The sequence below is a fragment of the Mobula birostris genome, chromosome 7, assembly GCF_030028105.1.
Source record: "Mobula birostris isolate sMobBir1 chromosome 7, sMobBir1.hap1, whole genome shotgun sequence".
Classification (NCBI taxonomy): Eukaryota; Metazoa; Chordata; class Chondrichthyes; order Myliobatiformes; family Myliobatidae; genus Mobula; species Mobula birostris.
This window is the reverse complement of record NC_092376.1, coordinates 37,370,700-37,384,098: the sequence shown is the minus strand read 5'-3', so window position 1 is coordinate 37,384,098 and position 13,399 is coordinate 37,370,700. Positions and strand designations below refer to the sequence as shown.

Here is a 13,399-nt window from a genome sequence, read left to right as displayed (position 1 = left end):
TTGGACCACTAGAAAATGAGGCTGGAGAAATAATAATGGGGGACAAGGAGATGACAGGTGAACAAGATGCGTATTTTGCATCAGTCTTCACTGCGAAAGACACTAGCAGTGTGCCAGATATTGAAGGGTGCAAGGAAAGAGGAGTAAAGTTACTATTACAAGGGAGAAAGTGCTCAAAAAGCTGAAAGACCTAAAGGTACATAAGTTACCCGGACCAGATGAACTGCACCCTAGGATTCTGAAAGAAGTAGCATTAGAGATTGTGGATGCAATAGCAATCAAAGTTCAAAAATCATTGGACTCTGGCATGGTGTCAGAGGCCTGGAAAATTGCCAATGTCACTCCATACTTTAAGAAAGGAGGAGGACAGCAGAAAGGAAATTACAGACCAGTTAGCCTGACCTCAGTGGTTGGGGAGATGTTAAAATCAATTGTTAAGGATGAGGTTATGGAGTACTTGGTGACACAGGACAAGATAGGACAAACTCTGCATAGTTTCCTTAAGGGAAAATCTTGCCTGACTAACCTATTGGAATTATTTGAGGAGATTACAAGTAGGATAGATAAACGGGATGCAGTGGATGTTGTATATTTGGACTTTCAGATTGCCTTTGACAAGGTGCCACACATGAGGCTGCTTATGAAGTTAAGGGCCCATGGTATTACAGGAAAGTTATTAACATGGTTAGAGCACTGGCTGATTCGTAGGAGGCAGCGAGTGAGCATAAAAGGATCCTTGTCTGGTTGGCTGCCAGTAACTAGTGGTGTTCTGTAGGGGTCAATGTTGGGATCGCTTCATTATTTGCTGTATATCGAAGATTTAGATGATGAAATAGATGGCTTTGTTGCCAAGTTTGCAGATGATACGAAGACTGGTGGAGGGGCAGGTAGTGTTGAGGAAACAGATAGGCTGCAGAAGGACTTAGACAGATGAGGAGAATGGGCAAGAGAGTGGCAAATGAAATACAATGTTGGAAAATGCAGAGTCATGCACTTTGGTAGTTGAAATAAATATGTAGACTGATTTCTAAATGGAAAATCCAGAAACCTGAGATGCAAAGGGACTTGAGTCCTTGTGCAGAACACCCTAAAGGTTAACTTGCAGGTTGAGTCGGTGGTGAGGAAGGCAAATGCAAAATTCAATTTCATTTCAAGAGGTCTAGAATACAAGAGCAGGGATATGATGCTGAGCCTTTTAGGGCACTGGTGAGGCCTCATCTTGAGTATTGCGAAAAGTCTGGATTCCTCATCTAAGAAAAGATGTACTAGCATTGGAGGAGGTCCAGAGGTGGTTCACAAGGATAATTCTGGGAATAAAAGGGTTATCATACGAGGAACATTTGATGGCTCTGGGTCTGTATTCGCTGGAATTCAGAAGGACTAGGGGGGATATCATTGAAACCTTTCAAATGTTGGAAGGCCTCGACAGAGTAGATGTGGAAAGGATGTTGCCAATGGTAGGGGAGCCTAGGACAAGAGGACACAGCCTCAGGATAGAGGGGCATCCATTTAAAACAGAGACGTAGAGAAATTTCTTTAGCCAGAGGGTGGTGAATTTGTGGAATTTGTTACTACAGGCAGCTGTGGAGGTCAGGTCATTGGGTGTACTTAAGGCAGAGATTGATAGGTTCTTGACTGGACACGGCATCGAAGGTTACGGGGAGAAAGCCGGGAAATTACATTGAGTAGGGGTAAAAAGGATCCAGCATGATTGAATGGCAGAGCAGACTCGATAGGCCAAATAACCTAATTCTGCTCTTGTACCTTATGGTCTTATCAAATTGAGGCTAAGGTAACAATTCAATGAGCTTAAAAACGCAAACTTGAGGAATTCTGCAGATGCTGGAATTTCAAGCAACGCACATCAAAATTGCTGGTGAACGCAGCAGGCCAGGCAGCAACTTTGGTGTGTGTTAATTCAATGAGCTTGATGTTTAATCTCATTTGTACTTGGTCTGTCTGCTTCCTGCTTGGTATAATGCAAATTTTGTTTACTGCTATGCAAAGTAAAAACAATGCTTGGCTGAAAAGCAAGACCAATAATACATATGTGTAAATTATTACACATGAAGTTAATAAACTGATGCACTTTCACTCATTTTCACTCATAGCTGTGTTAAACTTTACATGACTTAAAAAGATGTTTTCAACATTGATGATGGATTAATTCATCAGATCATTAACCTTTATCGTGCGATGAAATTGTATTTGTTTAAAAGTAGCCGTGTGTGGTCAGCTTTTGCAACAAACCAGCAGCTGAGAGCAATATAGCAACAGGCAAAATCACTGCTGCTGTGAGCAAGCTCAATGATTCTCAGTGCAACTTATTTATGGCACTGAACAACTGCTATATATCCTTAATGCTGATCAATGTGAGTACTTCAGCATGTAGCATCAGACAATATGTCACAAACTTGCATGTTCTGAGTCCACTTATATTAAAAAAAAGGTCAATAAGGGAAAAAAAAGTATGAAAGGAAAATGCAATTGAGCCAATGAAGAGATTACACTTGGATTAAAGGCCACACTTGGATCCCCTCCAGTTCGCCTACAAGCCCCGACTAGGAGTTGAGGATGCCATCGTCTACCTGCTGAACCGTGTCTACGCCCACCTGGACAAGCCAGCAAGCACTGTGAGGATCATGTTTTTTGACTTCTCCAGTGCGTTCAACACCATCCGCCCTGCTCTGCTGGGGGAGAAGCTGACAGCGATGCAGGTGGATGCTTCCCTGGTATCATGGATTCTTGATTACCTGACTGGCAGACCACCATACTTGTGCTTGCAAAACTGTGTGTCCGACAGAGTGATCAGCAGTACTGGGGCTCCACAGTGGGCTGTTTTGTCTCCCTTTCCCTTCACCATTTACACCTCGGACTTCAACTACTGCACAGAGTCTTGTCATCCTCAGAAGTTTTCAGATGACTCTGCCATAGTTGGATGCATCAGCAAGGGAGATGAGGCTGAGTACAGGGCTACAGTAGGAAACTTTGTCACATGGTGTGAGCAGAATTATCTGCAGCTTAATGTGAAAAAGACTAAGGAGCTGGTGGCAGACCTGAGGAGAGCTAAGATACCGGTGACCCCTGTTTCTATCCAGGGGGTCAGTGTGGACATGGTGGAGGATTACAAATACCTGGAGATATGAATTGACAATAGACTGGACTGGTCAAAGAACACTGAGGCTGTCTACAAGAAGGGTCAGAGCCGTCTATATTTCCTGAGGAGACTGAGGTCCTTTAACATCTGCCGGACGATGCTGAGGATGTTCTACGAGTCTGTGGTGGCCAGTGCTATCATGTTTGCTGTTGTGTACTGGGGCAGCAGGCTGAGGGTAGTAGACACCAACAGAATCAACAAACTCATTCGTAAGGCCAGTGATGTTGTGGGGATGGAACTGGGCTCTCTCACAGTAGTGTCTGAAAAGAGGATGCTGTCTAAGTTGCATGCCATCTTGGGCAATGTCTCCCATCCACTACATAATGTACTGGGTGGGCACAGGAGTACATTCAGCCAGAGACTCATTCCACCGAGATGCAACACAGAGCGCCATAGGAAGTCATTTCTGCCTGTGGCCATCAAACTTTACAACTCCTTCCTTGGAGGGTCAGACACCCTGAGCCAATATGCTGGTCCTGGACTTATTTCATAATTTACTGGCGTAATTTACATATTACTATTTAACTATTTATGGTTTTATTATTATTTATTTATGGTGCAACTGTAACGAAAACCAATTTCCCCCGGGATCAAGGACGTATGACTATGACTATGACTATTACGAAGTACACCTTTAACTCACCCTTTACCCATCTAATCCAAACCTGTCCTGAGTTAAAATGAGTCAAAGCATTATCAACTCGGCAGTGATGAAGTGAATTAGAGAGTTTTGCTGTATGTAGTATGATACTAATTAGGCTTACTGAACAGATTTATCATTATTATGGAATATATTGATGCTGCTCATTAAAATATGCATATTATTTATGATCAATAAGCTGTATGGATAAAGTCAGGAAGGGAGAGAAGTGGCACGTTAATGTTGCAGGCAGTGTTGTTTTTTCAAAATTTACCATTTTGTTTTTAAAGTAATTCTGCCTGGTATTTTTCATTGTTATATTTTTATTCATCTGATTATACTTGAAGTCAGTTGAATAGGAGAGGCAGGAAGAGTGTAATCATTACTCACTGGCTGCTGCCGGCGGCATCTCTTGATGGCAGGGGTACCAGCAGGGGAGGAACCAACAATAAGTGCATCCTCAATGTCCAGGTTCAGCTGGTCAAGCTTTTTCATCAGCAAAGTCATGGAGTCTCTCCAATGGAAGACATCTTCATTAGATTCTGCCTGAAACAAGCATCAATTGCAGAATCATAAAATTAGTGCCTCTGTAGCCACACAAGTAAAACATACAAAATGTCTTGTTTTTCTGCTGGAAACAGAAGGGTGCGTCCAAGTCTATACTATTTTATTCACTGTATTTGAACTGTTGAATGGTTAACCTTACACTCATCCTTGAGGTATCGCTAGCACGTATATCCATATCCCTAATGTCCTTGAAATGTTAGTGGTGAGCGTGCATTTCAGCTGCCGCAGTCGTGCGCTAAGTGATCTCAGGATTCTGACCGAGTCATGGTGAGGAGTGCATGATATGCAATTATATTGAAAGCATGGGTTTGAAATAACTGCAGGGAGATGAGAGGTTACATACAGTAATAATATTTTGTCTGGCCAACAGTAACATGAGTCTACGTGAAACAAAGAATAAGTCAGCTGCCACATGTACGGTGATAATACATGGTGTACGTGTCTACCTCTTTTCCTTTCCCATCTGCTAGCTGCATGCTATCAGCTGCTTAAGTGAGATCCAGTCTCAGATAAATCCCAGTTTTCTCCAGTTGAATTCCATCATTCCATCTTCCATCACGACAAGGAAGAAAGACTTTTGGCCCATCAACTTCATGCCAGCTCTCAGCAAAGCAAACCAGTTAATCCCTTTCCTCCTCAACTTACTTCCCTGCAGCCTGCAACTTACTCTCTCGCACATGAATACCAAGTCCCCCTTTTAATACTTCATAATATTTGGACTTAAACAATTATCAGGACCTGTTCTGAAAAGTCAACTGCTTATTCCCCTCCATAGATGGTGCCTGACTTGCTGAGTTCCTCCAGCATTTTATGTGAGTTGCTCATGATTTAGAGCATCTGCAGAATCTCTTGTGTTTATAGTCTAGCAACCTGCCTTGTCTATATGTGAGTCCAGTCCCAAGCAAAAGGTTTAATCTTGATTGTCTCTGAAATGACCCAAATATAGTAGCAGAATTAGGCTATTTGGCCCATAGGGTCTGCTCGCTACTTCATCGTGGCTGTTCAAATTTTTCTCTTAGCCCTAATCTCCTGCCTTCTCCCCATTTCTATCAGCCTCTGCCTTAAATATAGCTAAAGATTTGGCCTCCACAGCTGCTTGTGGCAAAGAATTCCACAGATTCACCACTCTCTGGCTAAAGAAATTCCTCCTCATCTCCATTCTAAAAGGCTACCCCTCTATTCTGAGGCTGTGTCCTCTGGTCTTAAACACTCCCACCACAGGAAACATCCTCTCCACACTCACTCCATCAAGGCCTTTCACCATTCGACAGGTTTCAACCTGGTCACCACTCATTCTTCTGAAATGTAGTGAATACAGGCCAGAGCCATCAAACGCTCTTCATATGACAAGCCATTCAATCCTGGAATCATTTTCATGAACTTTCTTTGAACCCTCTCCAGTTTCAGCACATTCTTTCAAAGATAAGGGGTCCAAAACTGGTGGGGTGGTAGGTAAGGACCCTATCCCTGGCAGAGAGGTGGGAGGATGGGGTGAAAGCTAACGTGTGTGAAATGGAAGAGATGGGGTTGAGGGCAGCATTGATGGTGAAGGAAGGGAAGCCCTTTTCTCTGAAGAAGGAGGACATCTTCTTTGTTCTGGAATGAAAAGCCTCATCCTGAGGGCAGATGCAGCAGGGACAGAGGAATTGAGAGAAGGGGATGGCGTTTTTACAAGTAAAAGAGCTATTGTCCAGGTAGCTGTGAGAGTCAATGAGTTTATAATAGACATCAGTAAATAAGCTGTCTCCAGAGATAGAGACAGAGAGATCGAAAAAGGAGAGGGAGGTGTCAGAAATGGACCAGGTAAATTTGAGGGCAGTGCGGAAGTTGGAGGGAAAGTGGATGAAGTTGATGGGTTCCGCATGGGTGCAGGAAGCAGCACCAAAGGAGTCATCAATGTAACGTAGGAAACGTGGGGGACAGCCACTAGAGTAGGCTTGGAACATAAACTGTTCCATGTAGCTGACAAAAAGGCAGGCTTAGCTGGAACCCATGATAGTGCCCATGGCTACGTCTTTTGTTTGAAGGAAGTGGGAGGAGCCAAAGGAGAAATTACTAAGAGTGAGGACAAGTTTCACTAGATGAAGGAGAGTGGTGGTGAAGGAGAACTGGTTGGGTCTGGTGCCCAGAAAGAAACTGAGACGTCTGAGGCCTTCCTGGTGAGGGTTGGAGGTGTATAGGGACTGGACATCCATAATGAAAATAAGATGATCGGGACCAGGTAACTTGAAATCATTGAAAAGATCCAGAGCTTGTGAAATGTCACAGATGTAGGTAGGAAAGGACTGATCTATGGGAGATAAAACAGAGTCGAGGTATGCAGATAAGAGTTCAGTAGGGCAAGAACAAGCTGAAACAATGGGTCTACTTGGACAAGCGGATTTGTGGGTCTTGGGTAGGAAATCATTGATATTTAACATCATCCAAATCATTGACATATAACATAAAAAGAATTGGTCCCATCACAAACCCCTGCGGAATACCACAACCTCCATACTTCAAGGGCCATTAGGGACAGACTTTGCCCCTTGCCAGCAATCCCTACATACCATGAAGTCAATCAGAAGAAAACGTCTTCATTTGACTTGTTCTAGATTTTGTCTGATATTGTATTGTGCATTACATTGAAGTTACTCTATTTCCAGATGAGATGGCTACAAGGAACAGTGCTCATTTAGGAATAGTATCAAAATTTAATTAGCTGTGCAGTATACTACAAAAAGACACAAAAACTAACTACTCACATGGACCAACAGTTGTCCAATGAAATTTAGTATACAAAAGGTGAAGTGATAGTCGGCAAGTACTGTACGTAAAGGCTGGAGGACCTGCTTCTGTGCTGTATGACTCATTTATTTTATAAGAAGATTAATGAGAAGCATATAATTATATTTTGCAATTTCAGAAGGGGTACAGTGGCAAATTCAGGTGCACAGTGAAATAAAACCATTTATAAGTATGCTTTAGGGATAAAGAAAGCATATAAAATACTACTACTACTATTACATCAACTCAGGCCTAGGTACCAACAAAATATAGAAAACAAAAGTAAGGCTAAAAATCATCAAGTGGCCACATTTAAAATGCTGTACATTAGGCACCTTATTTTAGAAAGGCTGTCTAGATCATGTTCAAGATGAACTTAAACGATATACAGAAAGTACTAAAAACATTCAACAGCTCAAGCAACATCTGTGGACTGAGGAAGAGTATTTCAGGTTGGGCATTTGGGGCAGCACAGTGGCCTAGCTGGTAGAGGTGCTGCTTCACAGGTTCAATCCTGCCCTGCGCCACTGTCTGTGTAAACGCTTCACATTCTCCCTGTGACCACGTGAGTCTTCTCTTCGGTATTTGGCTTCCTCTCCCATTCCAAAAGTATAAGAACTTATTGGTTAATTGACCACCGTAAATTGCCCCTGGTATGCAGATGAGTGGTAAAATCCAGGTGTTTGGTTGTGGGAAAGAACACATTATGGGAATATAGAGAGAATAAAATGGAAAAGAATACGATCAGTGTAAAAATGGCTGCTTAATTGTCTGTGCTTTCTCAATGGGACACTTCTCTATGACTTCATGAAAAGGGGACTTCAACATGAATTACTATGTCTATTTCCCTTTCTGTTGCCTGACCTGTTGACCATTTCCAGCATTTTCTGATTAATTTCAGATATCCAGCAGCTATGTTGTTAAAATTGTTATAAAGATAAACTTTCAGCTGTTTTTGTACATTTATAGCTGAGATTAAATGCCATGAGAATGGCCAGCCAACTTGAAGTCCCAGAAATGGCAGCACCAGTTTGTTACCGTGTGTTGTTATGATAAAGCACATCTCATTTGTCTTTACTCTTCTCTCTACACACACACACACACACACACACACACACACACACATCTTCCCTCCTAATATCCCACATAGACATACACTGTAAACAACTATGCTTACTCTGTTTTCATGAGAAATTTCAATTTCCAACTCCATCCACCTGCCACTCCCAACTTGTAGGGTTGTCTTCTTGTCTGTCTCAGCAGGGATGTTTACAATCTCATAAAACAAGAGATAATTAGTGGTATAGTTTTGTTTCAAAATTCAGTTCATTTTTAACTACATTCTAGATTAGTATGCTTTCTGAAGTTTATAGAGATCAATTTAAGCACAATAAAATGTATTTTAGGGCAAAATCAAATGCCAGCTACATCTCTTACATATGACCAAAGATGAAATGTATCCTTTGATTTTGCTGCAAATAATTTTGATATAACCTATAACAATTACAGCACAGAAACAGGTAATTAAATATATTTTGCTGTATCCTCAGAGGATGCATTTGTCACTCTGCTTTATCGTTACCATGGCACTTTGGAAACTATGGACACTGCATGTCACAAACTTTAGGGTCTACCTTTAACTAGACTGAGTCAGTGGCCAAGGTAGAACGATAAATTATAAACACTGTCATTTGGTAAAGCTTGAAGTTACCCAGCTGAAAACGAGTACCCTAGACAGAATAACTGATACAATCAAAAGTTCTTGTGAAAACAGGAGTACGCATAGTTGTTTGCAATGTATATATATGTGAGATATTAAATATGCCAAAAAATGAAGTCATTGTCTAGTTTGATCATTAGAATTTTCAATTATTGAAAACAAGATGTTGTTCAAATTTCTTTGTGAGGTTATTCGACTGATTGGATTGGTTCATCCTCAAAATGTGAAAGTGACATGATGACATCATTTACAGAGGCACAGGAATAAGCAAGTGCAATATACATAATTAAAAATATATACAACATACTTTTGGCACCTGTACTGTACATTACTATCCAACTTCAAATGTTGCTTTATATATGCATGAAAATCTTTCCATTTATGGTAATGACCAGTAAAATTTAATATTATTTTCTATTACTAAACAGGAGACCCATTGTCTCATATTACAGTAGAAGTTTCAGTGCTTCATTTCACTAGTGATCAGTTTAAGGCTGCAGATTGCATCAAAAATCTTGTTGGGATCATATCCTATTCTTGTTTGTGGAGTTTGTATTGGAGTTATGATGCAAGTGGTATGAAGATAGGCCTTATCTTCAATTAGCTAGATTGTGTGGCTTGTAGACGGAAAAATGCAGATTCTCTCAAAATAAAAACAACATTGCTACCACCCTGGATTATCTTGGCACTTATCATCCTGATTCAGAAAATGTCGATGAAGACCAGCTACAAATTCAGGGAATAAATTCACTTGTTCAACCATGGTAATGGAATCCAGCCAAAGGCAGGTATATTTGGAAATTCACAATCTTAGCAACTCAATGTTCTTTCAGCTTAACGCTCTCCACCAAGGGAGAAAGGAATGGATTCCACTGTCTTCAATTAGTGAGTTTGTTTGACTTCGCTACAAGTAGTATATATGTCTGTTAGTCTAGAGAAATGGAGCCTCCAACGTCATTTAATGAGACATGCTCTGCTGGAGAGGATCTTCTGCAGAGGCTCATTCCCTCCCAACTCTCTCCTCCTCCTCTTGAAAGATTGCTTTTTATTTGACATGTTTGTTACTCCCTCAAGTAACACTAACAAATATGTCAAATGCAACTTCTCTTCATAAAGCAATAATGACTCCAGCTGATAGTCTAAATATCCTGTTGTTATCTCCCGAGTAAAGGATTCCAGCATTTTCCCAATGACAGATGTTAGGCCTACTGAACTATAGTCACCAAGCAATGAAGACAAAAGGTCTGCAGACTGCACATGCTGGATCTCACAATCTACCTCATCAAGGCCCTCTACCTGAAATGCACTTTCTCTGCAACTGCAACACAATATATTGCATTTTTTTTTTTCTTTTCACTCGATCACAATCACTTTATAGCATGATCTGCCTGTGAGGCACACGTACAAGATGTTTTTCCACTATATCTCAGTGCACAATACAATAATAAACCAATATCATGCCAGTACCCCAGAATCTGGAGCAACAGTCTGCCGGGAAAATTCAGCAGGTTGACCTGACATATCAATAATTCCATTATCCCCTGCCCATGGAAGCTACTCACCCCACTGAGTTTCTCCAGCAGATTGCTTATTAGTTACCTATGTTGGAACTGCAGCAGTTAACTTATACATAGTAAGCCCACAAAACAGCAATATGATAATAACTGCAGAGTTCAAACTTATTGTGTTAACTGAGGAATAAGTATTAGACAAAACATTAGGGGAAATTTCCCTGCTCTTCCTCAAACCAAAGTACTGACTGAAAACTTCTTTCTGGATACTTGTCCTCATTCATCTGGAGTGTGTCCTGAAACTCCAACCTGTGAATTCGAGACATGAGAGCAATGTACCGAGCTGGAACTGACACAAGGGTGACATTTTAAGTACAGGGTCAAATCAGTTTCCTTTGTCCCAACGTCATATACATCTCATACAAGACAGCATTTGAGAACATTATTATTCTTGACTGACAGTGATTGCTAAAATTACCATTTCCATCTGTTAAATAGCTCATTGTCTTTTTCATTGATCTAATGGAAGCACTTTTCTACAAACCATCTTCCTGCAGATGGCCAACTGGATAAAGCCCAGCTGCTGGTTCTGAATGCACCAAGATTATAAGATAGCTTTGAACTCCCTAAACGTCAGATTAGTTCTGGAGGTTAGTTCCGCAGTTGGTCTAATTAGTTTTGTGATAAACGTATTCCATCTACAGTTCCAAAACAACAATAAGCCAGAACAATTACAGACAAGTTATTCAATGAAAACATTAGGAATGAAAAAGTACAATGCCTATTTAATACAGCCTGAAAAGAATTGGAATTTTCAAGGTGTGACTCAGAATCAGAATTGCGTTTTAATTGGTCTGATATGATGTGAAATTTGTTGTTGTGTGGCAACAGTAGTGTGCAGACTAGCAATTGTTATAAATTACAAAAAAAGTGCAAAAAGGAATAATGAGGCAGAGTTCATGGGTTTACAGAACAATCAAAAATCTGATGGCAGAGGATAAGAAGCTGTTCCTAAATTGTTGAGTGTGGGTCATCAGGCTCCTGAACCTTGCCCCTTACAGTAGTAACGAGGAGAGGGTATGTCACAAATAATGAGGGTCTTTAATGAAGTAAACTGGTTTTACTGATTCATTTACCCTGTACATACCCATTGCTGTGATTTATTTTATTCTTCCCTCTCTGAAGTCTCTGTGGGTCACACATCACTGAGCAGACTGTCCCTAAGCTCCTAAGCTCTGCCAGTGCTGTTCTACAAGAGTGATTTTGGCTCCTCCTTTTTGGCAGAAACCCAGGATACTTACTACTGTAACCTTGAAAATGATGGAAGGCAGACTGTCCTTTGCTGATTTCAAGCTACTTCTCTAAGTAGCGAACAAGGACCTCCCTTTAAAGAGTGCTTCATTACATCTGCAAATCAGTCAGACAATTTTAACTTGGCAGTCTGAGCAGGAAGATTTTCAAGACAGAGGAAGACATGGGAGAGGAAGATTCCAATCCTGATGAGGCACAGGAGCATTAGGGATGATTTCAGACTCTCAACGGGAGCATGCATCCCTGGTTTGGACAGAATCCTTGCTCAACTGAAAAATCTCTGGATCCCAGCAGCTTGTCCCTACATTTAACACCAATCCTCAAGCAGGATCGAAGTGAAGCCTGGGAGCTCAGAACATAAAACACAGAACACTACAGCACAGTACAGGCCCTTTGGCCCATGTTGTTTACCTATTCCAAGATCAACCTAACCCTTCCACTTTTTCTATCTTCCATATTTTAGATTCTAACTCACTTTGTTCCCCAACCATCCTAAATGACCCAGGAGCTATAGACTGACATACATTTCCATGCTTTCTGTTCATCTTTAAGTACAATTATTGTTGTCAGTATCTTGGTAGTCAGTTTGTATGTATAAAATACCCCACAATGACACAATGGGCTACAGACATTATTTGTAATACTGGCATATATTATCGATCTCTAACAGAGGAGACAGTTACAATTAAATACATTGATGGGCCTGGATCTCCAAACTGGCAATAATTGGGTAAGAACAGCAGATTTTCTTTCTTGAGGACATTTATATGCAGATGGGTTTTTATGACAAAATGGTTACTTCATAGCAACATGCACCAAATGCTGTAGGAACTCAGCAGATCAGGCGGCAGATATGGAGAGGAGTAGAACATAGAACACAACAGCACAGTTCAGGCCCTTTGGCCCATGGAATTCTGCTGACATATTAACCTGCTTTACGATTAATCTAACCCCTCTTACATAGCACTCCATTTCTTGATCATTCATGCACCTATCTAAAAGCAAAGGCATCATTGACAATATCTTGGGGAAAGTATCCTATATTATGAAGTAGAAACCTGCTGGTATTACAAATGTGGTTTGACTAATGTAATTCTATAGAAAAGGAATATATCTGAGGCATAAAAACTCAAAACATGATTACCAATGGTTTGCCTTTTATGTTTGTAGTAGATGAGATGGTTTACAAGCCAAATTTTAGCAGATAGTACTCAACTATCAATTTTTCTATGACTGCTTTTGAAACTTGTTAGAGTTTATGGGAAATTGGGAGAATATAAAGGATAAAAGTGGGATTACTTTAAAATATGGTTCCTTGATGTTCAGCAATACACACAAAATGCTGAAGGAACTCAGCAGGTCAGGAGGCATCTTTAGTCAACTCTTTAGCCTGAGACCCTTCATCAGGATTGGAAAAGAAGGGGCAGAAGTCAGAATAAGAAGGTGGGAGATGAGAAAACGTACAGTTTAGCAACGGACAGGTGAAACCAGGTGAGAGGGGAAGGTGGATAGGTGGCGGAGGAAAGATGCTGGGAGGTGACAGGTGGAAGAGGTGAAGGGCTGAAGAAGGAATCTGATAGGAGAGGACAGCAAACATGGGAGAAAGGAAGGGAGGAAGGGCGCAAGAGGGAGGTGATGGGTAATTGAGGAGAAGAGAATATGTAATAAAGGAGGTAGAATGGGAATTTGAGAAAGATAGAAGGCTGATAGAGAATAACTGCCAGAAG

At 41.0% G+C, this 13,399-nt stretch overlaps 1 protein-coding gene across 2 annotated transcripts in view; it reads right to left on the bottom strand.

Annotated features, from left to right (window-relative positions):
• stard13b (StAR related lipid transfer domain containing 13b) overlaps positions 1-13,399 on the bottom strand; it is a 412,204-nt gene that overhangs the window by 308,287 nt on the left and 90,518 nt on the right. Inside the window, exons 1-2 of one of the 2 annotated variants that reach the window (XM_072262910.1) lie at positions 8,308-8,350; positions 4,188-4,343 (exon numbers count right to left, since the gene is read on the bottom strand). In XM_072262910.1, coding sequence (XP_072119011.1) covers positions 4,188-4,343; positions 8,308-8,343 — 192 coding nt within the window. In that variant the 5' untranslated portion in view covers positions 8,344-8,350. Of the gene's footprint in view, positions 1-4,187; positions 4,344-8,307; positions 8,351-13,399 lie in introns of those variants that run through there. The other variant, XM_072262914.1, reaches the window with a different exon arrangement.